At 44.3% G+C, this 15,889-nt stretch overlaps 1 protein-coding gene across 1 annotated transcript in view; it reads left to right on the forward strand.

The window, feature by feature from the left end:
- LOC101039020 (tubulin-specific chaperone cofactor E-like protein) overlaps positions 1–15,889 on the forward strand; it is a 161,607-nt gene that overhangs the window by 125,490 nt on the left and 20,228 nt on the right. The window contains exons 18-21 of the mRNA XM_039471296.2: positions 4,712–4,911; positions 9,936–10,319; positions 12,566–12,852; positions 14,681–14,961. Of these exons, the coding sequence (XP_039327230.1) occupies positions 4,712–4,911; positions 9,936–10,319; positions 12,566–12,852; positions 14,681–14,961 (1,152 nt within the window). The remainder of the gene's footprint in view (positions 1–4,711; positions 4,912–9,935; positions 10,320–12,565; positions 12,853–14,680; positions 14,962–15,889) is intronic.

The raw sequence follows: 15,889 nt of genomic DNA on the forward strand, positions 1-15,889 counted from the left end.
AATGGGGTTGTTTGTAAACTGTCTCTGAAGTGACTCCACATCATGTGAGGGCAGGACTCACCTCTCTCCACCTCCCATTCTACCAAAAATTAATCCAATCTGACACTTGCTTGATATGAGAAATGGTGCTTTAGGAGAAGAGGGGTTAACCTAGAATTGCCCGTCAAACTTGTGCTTTATTGGGAACAAGGTAGAATGCTGGTATTTTTCAATGATCTGACTGTTCCTATCAATGGGATAATTTATTACTCAATTACCTAATTTGTAAACTTGTTGGAAAATCTCGTGATCCAAGTTGAACAAATATGCTTACAGGGAAAAGGGAAGGTAAATTGTCTTAATTACTATCCCCTCCTTAAAATGCATTGAGCTGAGTCTATCATTCTTTCTGTCCCTTAATGAGGGACTGTAATTAGGGTATTAGTTGGTGAGAGGAGAAAGAGAAGGAAATAAGAAGGGAATAAATGACAGTTATTTAGCTCTCACTATGTGCCAGGTTTTAAGTGGGATCTGGGGACTCATCCATTTACTTCTCATGGCAACCCTGCAAAGTAAGTACTACTCATAGTCCCATTTTCTAGAGGAAGAAACTGAAGCTCAGAGAAATAAAGTCACTTTCCCCAGGGAGGTGACCTGGGTAAGTTGGAAAGTGGCTCCAGAGATAGTGCTCTCCCTTCTGTGAACGCTGTCTCTCTGAGCCAGGTCATCCTGTTCCTAATATGTGGCCAAAGTTGGTTGTTATCTTCATTTTCCCTTTTATTGGAGGCAGCTGTTGCTACTTCAGAGTTCTAGGTTGAAAGTCTGGTAATTAGGATTTTTCTTACATATTTCTCCATATATCCAATAATATCCTGTTGAGTAATTATTTTAAAAATATCCTTCTGCAACTACAGCAATTACTATTATGAATTGCAGAAGTTATTACTGAAGTATCAGGCACTATATGAGGATCTTTATGAATTGTGTCTCATTTTATTTTGATAACTACTTGATGAGGGAGATATTATGATCCCAGTTTTATAGATGAGAAAACAGGTTTAGAGTGTAAGTGACCTGTGCTACTGCTTGTTAATGACAGAATGAGGCCTCGGATCCAAGTTGGTCTGATTCCAAAGTCCCTGTCCATTCTGCTGAGCTGGACTGCTTTTTAGGGGCCCCCATTCATCCTGTCTACCAGGGCAAAGATGCTGGCTATGGCGAGAGGCGCATTCTTGACCATGGTAAAAATCCAGGTACAGAGCCCAGCTCACCACTCCACAGCTCTCAGTCCATCATTTGTTGGGGACAGAGAAGCAGTGGATCAGTACTAGGAATCTGAAAGTTTGTTTTCAAGAATCAAGTGTTTCTTAACCATCTGCCATATTCTCAGCACTGTTTTGGGTGGCATGGAAGAATCAGAGTGTGAAATATGGTGTTTATCATGTAGTTGGAGAAACAGACCCATTTGAAATACTTGAAAGAACAACAAACACCTCTAAATTGGTAATACATCTTCCCAAATATTACAATGTATCGCAGACCTTCAGTCACTGTTAACGCTGGCATATGAACAAGCTAAGCAAGTGAATAATAAAAATAAAACAAGGGAATACTGGCACATGAACAGAAAGTCCAACCAAGGGAAAGAAGAGAATGTTCAGAAACAGGCCTAAACATTAAAGAGAAATTAGTGTATGGTAAAGCTGGCATTTCAAATTACTGGAAAAACATACTTGTTATTCAGTAAATAGTAAAGAGTCTAAGAGCAAACCAGCTGGGAAGAAAGCTAAATCCCTTCTTCATTTCTTACTTTAAATAAAATTTGGGCAGAACAAAGATTAAACACAAAAAAATTAAATCACAAAAATACTAGAAGAAAACAAAGGAGTATTCTTGATAATTCTGCAGTGGAGAGAACATTTCAGAACAAAGTATCTAAAGCTAAAAAGGAAACTTGATAAGTTTCATCACATTAAAAATTTTATATCTCCACATGGCAAAGAGATAATAAACAACTTCAAAAAGTTTAAAAATTATTTTTAAAAAATGCAAAGTCAAAAGACAAATGATAAATATTTTGTAACACATGTAACTTACAACAAAGGCCTATTTTAATTTTTAAATAACTTTTAGAATTTAATAATGAAAATTTCAACAACACGAAATGTGAAAAGGACATGAAAAGGCAGTTAACAAAAAAAGATTTACGAATGGATTATAAACAAACAAAAAAAGAGAGGATTAACCCTACAAAGAAATGCAAACTAAATCAGGAGATAGCACATATAGCATTTTTACCTTGCTTCCAAGAATCAGACAATTTGGTGACAGACAATCAAGGAGAGTGGGAAGACAAACCTCCAATAGCCCAAGTAGGAGGACAAATTGGCACAGCCTTTTTAGAGGGCAACTTGGTGGCATTCATACCCTTTAACCCAGTAATTCCACTTTCAGTAATTTATTCTGCAGATGCCCTTACTCATGAGGGCAAAGATATACGTACTGGGATGTTCACTGCAGCATCAGTGTGTGTCATTACATAAAATACACGCATCAGGCAGCAGCGTGAAAGCAGTAAGTTGAGGCTAAACGAAATAAATATTGTCAGAAAAAAGCAATGAGCAGAAACGTGTATATATTATGCTCCCATTTATGCATAAACATAGTGGTCAGGGCATACACGTGTGCTTGTGTGCACACACACACAAATGGATGCTTGTATATGCAGAGAACACTTCTGGAAGAGTTGACTACAGTTTGCTATCAGAGGTTGCCATTTCATCACGCTTTTACTTGTGTGGTTTGTATTTTCTACAATATGCAAGTATTCTATATTAAACTACAAATATTTTTTTAAAACCGTGTATTGCGATAGTGGTTATATGAATCAATACATGTGTTAAAATTCATAGGACTGTGTACTCTAAAGGTAGATGTTACCACTAGATAATTTAAAAAATGAAATAACCCCCCGTATAGATACCGTGTACGGTATAGAGTAGAAGTTCCCACATAATAGTGGTTGTGCTTTTAGTTATTTTAAAAAGTTCTTTAAAAATTAAAATAGGCTTTTGTTGTATGCATTGATTAAGATAATTGCTTCTACGAAACTTTTTAAGCAAACCTATCTTTAATGATTGACTAATACTGACTGAACAATTATGTGCCAACTGCTGTTCTGAGCACACAGACTCACTTAATCCTTTGCATCCAGCCATGAAGTGGATGCTATTGGTATCTGTATTTATAGATAAGAAAGCTGAAGCTCAGAGAGCCTGAGTGACACTCTGGGTCTCTTACAGCGGGTTCCAGAGCCCACATCCTTCACCAGGACCCTACTTGCCTTCTATGTAAGCAACTAGATGCATTTGAAAAATGGTAGGACATAACTGATGTGAGTCAGTTTGCAAACACATGTGCACATGCACACACACGTGCATGCCAGCATGGGTACTCATGCACACACACATGCACATTTGCCTTCTTAGAGATCACGGGGCTCGGGCAACTACTGATGGTAAACTGCTGGCTTACAAAAAGGTCCTGTAGAAGCTCTGGGGTGAAGAGGAACCGACACTGGGCTAAGAGGGAGAGCTATATGCTTAAGTTGGGACTCCCACTGGGACTTGAAGAACCAGGAATTTGGATAGGTTGGGAGGACAAAGAAGGGCATGAATAAGAAAGATCAATGTGAACAAAGATCTAGAAGCAGGAGGAATGTGGGTGCCCCCAGAGGCAGGAGGCAGGAGGAGTGGAGGTGCCCTTGGAGGCAGGAGGAGGGTAGGGTGGGTGCCCTGGGAGGCAGGAGGCAGGAGGCAGGAGGAGTGGAGGTGTCCTGGGAGGCAGGAGGAGTGTGGGTGCCCTGGGAGGCAGGAGGCAGGAGGCAGGAGAAGGGTGAGTGTCCTGGGAGGCAGGAGGCAGGAGAAGGGTGAGTGTCCTGGGAGGCAGGAGGCAGGAGGAGGGTGAGTGTCCTGGGAGGCAGGAGGCAGGAGGAGGGTGAGTGTCCTGGGAGGCAGGAGGCAGGAGGCAGGAGAAGGGTGGGTGCCCTGGGAGGCAGGAGGAGTGTGGGTGCCCTGGGAGGTCATCGGGTGACATGACTAACTGGAGCATCAGATGGGGAGTGGGTTTAGGTGGAGGCGTTAGAGGATGTCAATGGCCAGTCTGAGGAGAGAACCACCATGATATGAGAAGCTCCAGCCACTTCCCTCTGCATGCTGGCCGTCATTTAAGCAGGAAGGAATCAGATCCAGGCTTTCTATGAGCAAAGAGGGCAGTAATGAAGAAAGGCTGCGGACCTCCTGCCTCTCGCCTCTCCCCGTGCCCTCTATCTCCCGAGTAGTTGAGCAAGGGCTGTGAGAAAACCCTCCTCAGAGCCTTGTGATTGTGTGAGGTTTTTTTTGTTTTTGTTTTTGTTTGTTTGTTTTTTTTTTTTTTTGAGACGGAGTCTTGCTCTGTCACCAGGCTGGAGTGCAGTGGCACAATCTCGGCTCACTGCAACCTCCGCCTCCTGGGTTCAAGCGATTCTTTCACCTCAGCCTCCCGAGTAGCTGGCACTACAGGCACATGCCACCACACGCGGCTAATTTTTGTATTTTTAGTAGAGACGGGGTTTCATCATGGCCAGGATGGTCTTGATCTCTTGATCTCGTGATCCACCCACCTCAGCCTCCCAAAGTGCTGGGATTACAGGTGTGAGGATCATGTGAGTTTTGACTTGTCTCTTCCGTTCCAGCTGTCACCTGCCCTCCAAACAGCCATTACGAGAGCTGCGTGAGTGTCTGCCAGCCCCGCTGCGCTGCCATCCGCCTGAAGAGCGACTGTAACCACTACTGCGTGGAGGGCTGTCAGTGCGATGCTGGCTACGTCCTCAACGGCAAGAGCTGCATCCTGCCCCACAACTGCGGCTGCTACGCCGATGGCAAATATTACGAGGTATGGGAGACCCACCCGGCCCTTTCCTCCTTGCCAATGATCAGATTCCTCTCCAACTCGAAGAGGCTGGTCAGATTGACCAACTTTCCCACTTCATTCTGAAGAGCGTCAGGTTCATGGCAGGGGAGTGGGATAGGGGCAGAGAGGTTGGCACATAGTTCACATGATGCCCTTGGGCACTGGGTATCAGATTTGGAAAAGCACCTGGGTGTCTCCCTTCTCCCTCCTCCACACTGGAAAGATCTCCAGCACTCTGCCTCCCCTACTCACTCACATTTGTGTGTCTCTGTCGTGCCTTTCTCTGATGTTCTGTCCTGTAAATCTCAGTTTGAAAATTTCACATACAGCTGTAGTACGGAAATATGGTGGCTATGAATCTGACATTTGTAGCTGTCTTAGCTAAGGACATTTTTAACTGGAAAATATGGAGCTGGAGGCTGAGTGGGGCGGCCTTCCTTCTCCTGGCTGTTGCGGCTCCGTGAGGGTAGCTGTGGCTGCCATCTCCACGTGCACCATTTGTCACTCTGGTGTCATCCCCAGAGTTTGGTCTGTACTGCTAATGCCATGCCCCGCCCCCCCATTCTACCCTCTGCGACGCCCTCCACAGGAGTTTAAACATAGACCTAATGAAGATGCCCTTTGTAGATGTTTCTCAATAAAACATACTAGGCCAGGCACGGTGGCTCACGCCTGTAATCCCAGCACTTTGGGAGGCCGAGGTGGGTGGATCACAAGGTCAAGAAATCGAGACCATCCTGGTCAACATAGTGAAACCCTGTCTCTACCAAAAATACAAAAAATTAGCTGGGCATGGTGGCGCGTGCCTGTAATTCCAGCTACTCAGGAGGCTGAGGCAGGAGAATTGCCTGAACCCAGGAGGCAGAGGTTGCGGTGAGCCGAGATCATGCCATTGCACTCCAGCCTGGGTAACAAGAGTGAAACTCCGTCTCAAAAAAAAAAAAAAAAAAAAAAATAATACTAGTTTGCGAAATCATTTCACTTTTTGGACTTTGTAATCTTTCCTTATGTTCCATAATACTAAGCTAGAAAAGCTCTTGCCTAGATAAGGTATTTAGTTCATGGTTTGACCTCAAGCCCATTCTCTGTTTAAATAACATCAAAACCATATGTTGGTGAGTTAGATGTTTAACAACTACAAATAATTGAGTATCTGCCATTTGCAAAGCTCTGTGCTAGGGTATTGTGGGGGATGAGAAAGCGTGTCTCCTGCCTTGAGGATCTTAAAAATCTATTCAGAGGAGAGAAACAATGTACTTTATAGAACAAGAGAGCAGTTACAAAATAACCTATCAGCAAGTGAAAAATAATGCCCTACAAAACTAATCAATTTTAAGTGAAAAAGAATAGTAACATTTAAAATAAATCTAATTGAAATGTCTGAATTGGAAATCAACTAGATGAAAAATAAATAATACCTCCTTTTTGTAAAGATGCATTGACTTGTTCAACTTGCCCTAACTTTGGAGATAAATAAATGTGGAAGTTACCCTCAATTCCACTTTCAGTAGAAAATTTATTTGAATGCTACATTAGAAAGACAGGGAGGAAGAACGTAAAATAGTGAGACTAATCAAAGAAGACTTCTTGAGAAGAAGAGTGTTAAAATGAGCTCTTAGAAGTGTGATTTGAAAGGAAAAGGGAGGGCATGTGGAAAAAAAAATGATGAATTCTGTTTTCTCACAGTTGAGAAGACAGAACCAGGCTCAAAACTCAAAAAGCACTCTCTAAACTGTATTCCCCAGTCCGGAGACTTACCAAAACCTATCCATCTCTCAACCCTCGGCAGGCATCCTGAGTGTCAGTGTGGCATGACTGAATGAGACCTGAGTTCAATCCTAGCTGTAGCACTGCTGGAGGTGCGACACTGGGCAAACGCTGTCATTTCCCTGAGCTTCTGTTTCCCTGTGAATGAAATGTGGCTAATGATACCAACCCAATAGGGCTGTTGTATAAATAATCAATGCTGGGTTTCTAGCCTAGTACCTGGCATCCTGTCCTTCAATAATTGGTAGCTGCTATTGTTATTGCTGTTTTGTTATTCTCTTGAGAAACATTTTGTAAATGAAAAATCCAGGCGTGTTAATAAAGGATGCAAATAAAAGCCCTTGGAGCTCTCAGGAAAAGCACGGTCAGCTCTTGGCTCCTATTAGTACTACAGTGTAAACATTATGATCAATTTTTCATCAGAACATCAGTGGGTTTTGACAACAGCTTACATCCGGGAAGCAGCAAACTCAGAGAACAAAGAACCCACATCTACTTGCTACCATTCCAAAGCGCTTGGAGGCTTGTTCATGGAACACATTTCTTTGGAAATAAAGAGAGAATATGTCTGGCTATTAGCATGTAGAGCGATCACCCAGCTGTCATTGTCATGTATGATTAAGGAAAAGAAAGCAGCGTTGGGCCAGTCACTTTAATGTGATGCCAGTTTCACGATCAGATTCTCTTGTGGATGAGTTATTTACCCTTTATCATATCCACATACATCAAGTTATTTTTCTATTTTCACCACTGTAATGCCTGACTTCTTATCAGAGAGAGGCCAAACCATCCGCTCAGTTATTCTATAAATCTGATAAGAGAAATGAAGTCAATTTGTGAGGCTGTTGGCACCCAGAATATGTTAGATAAGTCTGGAAGGAGAGGAGACAGTTCCCGGAACGATTTCACTTTGAGGATGAAAGAATCAGCAATAGCATCTTGAAGTGGACTGCAATCAGGAAACTTGTTCTGGAAGATCTCATCCTCTATCTATTTATCCTTGAATCGGAGTCATATCTGTAGTTGATATCCAGGGTGTTGATGTCTCTAGTTAAAGCAGAAAAAACTGACCAGACAGAAGCATAAGCCTTTTTGTGCTATTGAAAGATCTTTTCTGGCTAGCACTATTTTGGGAAGTCAATAATGCATTGAGTGCCCACATCTCTATGACACAGTCTATTTGTTGGTACCACATCCCACTTGGACAATCATGGCCAATTTCTAACAGTTTCCTGGAATTGTTGGTCTTGAGCAGGTGCAACATCAAGAATGCAAACCCTACACAGTACAGTCATGCCTGCGGTTTGCTGCCTGTTTTGGGAAAAAGTAAAAAATAATATTCTAGTTGTGGGACTTCTGGGAAAGAAAAGAATAGCTGTCTCCAGTTGAGGATACACTATGTTGTAGGTATTTTATATAATGTTGTATAATTTCCTCACTATCTGAAAGAGGATGAGCTGTTCTACTCCTGTATAATAATAGCAGTTTCTATTTATTGAGTGCCTACCCCATGCCAGGAAGTGTGCTTTATACCTCTTATTCAATTTAATCCTCACAACTGCCCTGCAAGGCATTATTTTTTTTATTTAATTTTATTATCATTACTTTTGAGACAGGGTCTCTCTCTGTTGCCCAGGCTGGAGTTTAGTGGCAAGATCATTACTTACTGTAGCCTCTATTTCCCTGGCTTAAGCAATCCTCCTACCTCAGCATCCTGAGTAGCTGGGACTACAGGCATGCCCTACCATGCAGTTTATTATTGTTGTTATTATTATCATTGAGACAGAGTTTTGCACTGTCTCCCAGGGTGGAGTGCAGTGGCATGATCTTGGCTCACTGCAACCTCCATCTCTCAGGTTCAAGTGATTCTCCTGCCTCAGCCTCCCAAGTAGTTGGGACTATAAGGATGTGCCACCATACCCAGCTAATTTTTGTATTTTTAGAAGAAATGGGGTTTCACCATGTTGGCCAGGCTAGTTTTGAACTCCTGACCTCCTGATCTGCCTGCCTCAGCCTCCCAAAGTGCTGGGATTACAGGCATGAGGCACTGTACCTGGCCTATTTTTTTTTTTTAAGTAGAGATGAGGTCTCACTGTGTTGCTCAGGCTTGTCTCAAACTCCTGGGCTCAAACAATCCTTCCACCTCGACCTCCCAAAATGCTGGGATTACAGGCATGAGCCACTGCACTCAGCCACAAGATATTATTAATATCTCCAATTTAGAAAACAGCAAACTGACACCAGGAAGGTGAGTAACATTACTGAAGACGGCACAGGCAGGGATACAGGGATAGACTGAAACTCAGATGGTCTGATCCCAAAACATTCCTTTTATGGACCCCAGGTGTTCTCTGGATCTCTCACAGTCAGGGCACATGGGAATGAGGGTAATTCCAGCAGAAGCAATTTGGAAGCAGAATAGACACAAGTAAGGGTGAGAATTTTGAAATGTGAAATGGTTAGTCAGAAGTGTTGGTCATCGCTTTTTTACAACTACTTAAGATTCGAAGGGCCAATTTATCTTCTTGAGTGAATTTTATTTTCATCTTCCAAGCAGACCCTGTACTTGTTAGAAGTGTGATTCCTTGATGAATCTTTTCTACCAAATGTTTTTCCTATTTACCTAGTTCTTCTAACAGCTGCACATTCACGTTGGCTGTAATTAGTTCTATAATCCAGCAACGAAGATTCTGGAGTTCTTGATTAAAATCACTCAAGTGGTGGCCAGGGTGGTGGCTCACACCGGTAATCCAAGCAGTTTGGGAGGCTGAGGCAGGAGGATCACTCAAGCCCAGCAGTTTAAGAACATAGTGGGACTCCGTGTCTACAAAATATACAAAAATTAGCTGGGTGTGGTGTCGTGTACCCGTAGTTCCAGCTACTCAGGAAAATAAGATAGGAGGATCGCTTGAGTCCAGGCATTGCAGGATACTTAAAGTGATTTCTGATTGCGCCATTGCACTCCAGCCTGGGCAACAGGATGAGACCCTGTCTTTAAAAATAAGTACGTAAGTAAATAAATAAATAAATGCCAAAACTGAATATTGTGTGGCGTCTAAGTCTCATGGAAATGATGGAGCATTTGAGTTGAGGCCGTTCCCCCACTGCTGCCTCCTACAAATTCCAGCCCCATTAGAGACAGGCTAGCCCAGCCTGGAAAAGGAGCAGAGGGACTGAGCTTTGGGGTCTCCAACCCTGAGCACAGTCTGAATTTAATGCGCACGGCGCCTCTCTTGCAGCCCAAGCAGCTGTTCTGGAACAGCGACTGCACGCGGCGCTGCCGCTGTTTCCGCCGCAACCTGATCCAGTGTGACCCGCGCCAGTGCAAGTCGGAAGAGGAGTGCGCGCTGCGCAACGGGGTGCGCGGCTGCATCAGCACCAAGGCCTCCTACTGCCTGGCGGCCGGCGGCGGCGTCTTCCGCACCTTCGACGGCGCCTTCCTCCGCTTCCCGGCCAACTGTGCCTTCGTGCTGTCCACCATCTGCCAGAAGCTGCCCGACATCTCCTTCCAGCTTATCATCAACTTCGACAAGTGGTCGTCCCCCAACCTCACCATCATTTCGCCCGTCTACTTCTACATTAACGAAGAGCAGATTCTCATCAGCGACCGGAACACGGTCAAGGTGACCAGCCTGCTGCCCATTCTCAAGAAGGGGCGCCGAAACAAGGGGTTGGCTAGGGGACCGTGTGAGAGTCTCCCAGAGGGCCAAGTTGTAGGACAGACTGTTGCTTCATGATGTACCACACACACCGTTATCAGGGTTTTTTGTTATTTATTTGCTTGTTTGTTTTGGTTTTCTTTTTGAGACGGAGTCTCGCTCTGTCGCCCAGGCTGGAGTGCAGTAGCGCAATCTTGGCTCACTGCAACTTCTGCCTCCCAGGTTCAAGCGATTCTCCTGCCTCAGCCTCCTGAGCAGCTGGGATTACAGGCATGTGCCGCCACACCTGCTAATTTTTGTATTTTTAGCAGAGACGATGTTGCACCACGTTGGTCAGGCTGGTCTAGAACTCCTGACCTTGTGATCCGCCTGCCTCGGCGTCCCAAAGTGCTGGGACTACCGGAGTGAGCCACTGCACCCGGGCCACAGTGACCAGATTTTAAAGAACCAAAGTATGAAGATGCTTTAAGCATAAGAATGAACACCATTTGGTTCTTGGCTGATGATTCCAAAGGCAGGAGACTTGCAGGGTCTCAGAGCCAGGACAACAGCATGGCTGCGAATCGGGCTTCAGGTGATCAAACTGTAGTTAAATCAGTTCTTACTCTGATTACTTTCCAAAAAGCATCTCATTTGTTTTTAACAGCCCTTAAGATTATTCTTGGCTCTGCCCTCCCTTCATCTCTGCCATCCTTTCTATAAGCTAAGAGAAAGCAAGCATTTGCCTACAAAACACCGTCCTGTGTAGAAACCCAAGCACACCTCCATTATCCAAGAGCCCCATGCTGACATGCTGAGGGGTAGGAAATGGGAGGCTGCACGAGGTGAATTTCTCTTAGGTTGGCTCCTACTTAGGCCCATTGCCTGGTTTCTTGTTTATCTTACACCTGTGTGTAAATAAATGTACCCCCGTCCCGCCCACCCCCACAACAAATATGGCTCTCCGACTTGAATTCCTCTTACCCTTTCCATTTAAAAAGCTCATCTGCTCAGATGAACTGTTGACGGTGACCCAGCCTCCCAGCTAGAGCAGGCTGCTGCGGCAGGTCACCCTGAAGGATGGAGCCAGGGCTAGCGCTGTGAGCACAGAGAGGGAGGGACCCAGAGACAGCCATGGTAACATTTTTTGGAATTGAGTGTTAGTGCGTGTATCTGTTTTCCACCTGCTCAGATAATCAGGCTTTGGGTATATCTTTAATTAAAGAGTCATCAAATAGTGTATTATCCATCGTCAGGAAAAAGACCAGCAGTATTTTGTGAGCTTAAAATGAAGAATCTGAAATTTAACACTGGTTTTAACTTCAGTGAAGGGTGCTACTGTTTTCGACATTCTCATTCCTTTTGCAAATTGGCCCAGAGAGGCAACAACCGCATTGGCCCAGAGAGGCAACAACCGCATTGGCCCAGAATCTAGGAGCTAGAAAATGAAAATGACCACCTGAGAGAGCAAAACCAGTATTATGGCTGAACAAAATACCCCAAGCTAGCCGAAACAGTAGAGACTTGTGTTTTTAAAAGGTGTCTGCCTTTTTTTATTTTAAAGTACAAAAGCTACTAATAGCCTGGGGAAAAAATTTTTACTTTGTAAGTACAGGAAAAGCATGTTATATTCTGTCCCAAGGGCTAAGGAAAGAAAATGTTAGAAAGCAGGAAAACGACAAATGCAGAAAATAATGTGCCTGCAGGTCCTCTGGGGGACCCTCCAGTGTGAATGTTATAAACAAGAAAACGATAAACATGGCAATGATGCCCAGATCCACTTTACCTGTATTCAACTCTGCTTGGCACAGGATTGGGATTTCATTTTCAGTAATTGGTTTATGCTGGGGAAAGTTTTATACCAAAATCCAGCCATTCATTGTGCGTTACACTTTTCTCAGCTTTCCTTATCTCGTACCTCCTCTCCTCTACTTCTGCTCCTTTGGAGCAATTATGCAGTAATATGAGTGAACGCCTTTAAACTCTAAGGCAGGAGCTGGCAAATCTGCTTGCAGCCTGTTTGAGTACATAAAGCTTTACTGGAACACAGCTATACTCATTCAGCTGCGAAATGTCTATGGCCGCTGTCATGCTGCAGGGACAGAGTGGAGTCATTGAGACAGAGATCACAGGGCCTGCGATGCCCAAAATACTTTCTCTGGCCCCTTCCTGGACAAGTTTGCCAACCCCTGCTCTAACAGTACTTTCTCTCTTTTTCCCTCCTCCGCTAGGTGAATGGCACACAAGTGAATGTTCCATTTATTACTGGTTTGGCCACCAAAATCTACAGCAGTGAGGGGTTTCTGGTGATTGACACCAGCCCAGACATCCAGATACACTACAACGGCTTCAACGTCATTAAAATCAGCATCAGTGAGAGGCTGCAGAACAAAGTGTGTGGTCTCTGTGGTAACTTCAATGGGGACCTAACAGATGATTATGTGACCTTGCGAGGGAAACCGGTGGTGAGCAGCGTGGTGCTGGCCCAGAGCTGGAAAACCAATGGCATGCAGAAGAGGTGAGGGTGTAGAAGTTCAAGCCTGTGGCCCAGGTCCTCTTGTGTCTGTGGGTGGTGTGAATGAGGAATGCACTTTCCTTAGCACTGCCCCTGCCCTCCTATGGAGGTGAGCCAGAGCTCTTTGGAGTTTTGATGCTAAAAACTGGCACATCAGAGGCCCCGGTAATTTCGTGAACTGCAGAGGAAGGAGTTGGGCTTAGATGATATGACTAAATTTTCATGTCATCCAGCCCTTGGCTAAACAGAAGAGTGTGCCCAGGATGAGAACTCTGTGGCCTTGACCAGCTGCCCACTCGGGACCTAGGTACCCCTGCTGGGCATGGAATTAAGAGCTGGCTCAGAAGGAGAAGGGCTGTCTTCGACTTCTGCCTCCCTCCCTCCTTCCCTCTCTACCTCCCTCTCTCTCTCCTTCCCTTCCTCCCTTAGTGCTGGGTCTAATTGTGTGTCTTTGCCTCTTACAAGAAGGCTTGACTGTGGTTGTGTAGATAGAAGTTGGTGGGAATCAGGAAAGCCTTTTTTAAAAACAGAAGCTACAAAGGTTATTATCAGGCCCACCCATGGCCAGCAGAGAGATAGAGTGAGCTAAAGAAGTTATTCCAAAGGTTTTTAATTTAGGGCCCCTCAGGGCTGCTAAGTTTCTTGATTCCTTTCTGGATCTGTAGATACGCTTCTGTTTCTTGTTAGTTCTCTGCTTGCACAATGGCTCAATCACATTGCTTTACATGCTAGATATCAGCTAAATCCTCAGCCATGGAAATCACACTCTAAGTCCTCTCTGACCCTGCCCCAAGTGGACACTGAACAGTGTATCATATATTAGACTATCCTGTGAATTATGGGACTCAGAGCTGTGAAAAAGCTTGGGCGATATCTTATCCACTCTCTTCCTTTCCTAGGTGAAACAGAGACTGAGACAGAGAATGACTTACATAAGGAGGCCCCATATATGGCAAAGCCATGGCTAGATTCCAGGATTCCTAATTTGGTGCTTACTCTAGAAGGCCGTGTATTGACCCACAGATAGAAAAGAGAGAACGTTGGACATTACATTTAGAGCACTACATTAAGCCATTGTAGGGTTTCCAAAGATAGGCAAAGTTCAGTTCCTCCTGAGGAATTATAATTCTGTTTGAAATTGGCTGGCCTGCCTCCCTCCCTCCCCATTCCCTTCCCTTCCCTTCCCTTCCCTTCTCCCACTCTCCTTTCCCCAGTCCCCTGCCCCCCTCTTCTCCCCTGCCCTCCCTCTCCCTTCCCTTTTCCCCCTCCCCTCCCCCTCCCCTCCCCTCTCTTTCCTTTCCTTCCTTTTTAAATAAACTATCATCAGCCGGACACCAACTTTCTTTTAATGTTTTGCTTTTGGTCTCTCATAGCTAAAGTGGAACTGGCTTAGAAGCCTTCATTTCAAATCTTTAATTCCACCAAGTATCATTACTACTCTCTTTGTTATTGGTTATTATATCAAACCTGTTAATGGCTATTATATCAATTCTATCAATCACATCAATTAATTATGCCAAAGTGTTCACAGTTATTATATCAATATCTGCCTTTCATTTGGCACTTTGGCCACTAATCCATCATCCCATTTTACCCTCACTGTATTTCAGTGATATAAACAACGGGAATGACCGTTTCGCTTTCTTAGATGGATAGAATAGAGACCAGTAGTATCTGACTTGCCGAAGGCCACAAAGCTAATTAGTGTTGGGATTGACACGCTGCACTAACTTCAGGGGTAACAAAACAGGTTCAGATGTGGTTTAACTTCCTCTGGAGATCTGATGGCTGTGTTTGCTTCACTTAGTCTGACCAGACCTCTTGCCCCCAGCTGCAACGAGCTGCAGTTCTCACAGTATGCAGCCATGTGTGACAATGTGCACATCCAGAAGATGCAGGGTGATGGCTACTGCCTGAAGCTCACCGACATGAAGGGCTTCTTCCAGCCCTGCTATGGGCTTCTGGATCCCCTCCCCTTCTACGAGTCCTGCTACCTGGATGGCTGCTACAACCAGAAGAAGTTCCAGCTGTGCGGCTCCCTGGCCGCCTACGGGGAGGCCTGCCGCTCCTTTGGGATCCTTAGCACCGAGTGGATTGAGAAGGAGAATTGCTGTAAGAGAATTATTTTATTTCTGTGGATTCCGTTTTCCATAAAAAGAACAGCTTTGCTGGTAGCATTACTTTTTCTAGGGATGACAGGTCCTCTCCAGATTTACTCATAGATCTGCTTCCAGGATTGGATAGTAGAGTTGTGACCTGCAGCTGAGATTCGGTGACGGCCCCTGCCATGGAGCCTAACCCACCTATGGTTCCTGTCCAGTTATGGAATTTGGAAAACAAACATGAGAAGATGGGGTTCTCTGGGTTGGAAGAGCCCTGGTTTAGTGGCTTACGAGGTAGAGGGACATAGTGTAGGATTCCCCATGGATTTCAGTTCCCAAATAGCTTCACCTTGGCTCCTTTAACATGAGCCGATCCTCTGTCAGAAAGGGAAGGCATAGGGCAGGTGGAAGGTGGAGCTGGAACTGAGCTGGTTATGTCCACCTGGGTTGAAAGGAAGCTGCAGTTGACTGGTGAGATTACATATATTGAATCAGCTGGTAAAATAAAGATATATAGAGTCTTGTGGGTTTTTTTCATAGTAAAAAAATTATTTTGATGTGTATTTCTATTATTCAATTTGTTCATTTTCTTACTGTGTTAATCAAATAGTAGAGCAATTACAGATGTATAGAAACACATATGAATGTGCCATAGACATACATGTGTGTCTATATACATAAATGGTCACTCACACTAGTATGGTCAACAGAATGTGTGTTTTGTACCCTGACACACAACACCAACCCAGTGTGTATGCAGGTACCACTGTGAAAATAGGCTGACTCCAAGACGTTACATACACATTGGTAAATTTGGACTAAACCTGATCAAGTGTAGGAATACACTTAATTCAGAACCTAAAAACAATGCAGTTAATTAATATACATTTCAGCAATTTCAGAAACTGTTAACAAGCAAATTACTAGTCTCTGTTGGA

The sequence above is a fragment of the Saimiri boliviensis genome, chromosome 6 (assembly GCF_048565385.1).
Source record: "Saimiri boliviensis isolate mSaiBol1 chromosome 6, mSaiBol1.pri, whole genome shotgun sequence".
NCBI lineage: Eukaryota > Metazoa > Chordata > Mammalia > Primates > Cebidae > Saimiri > Saimiri boliviensis.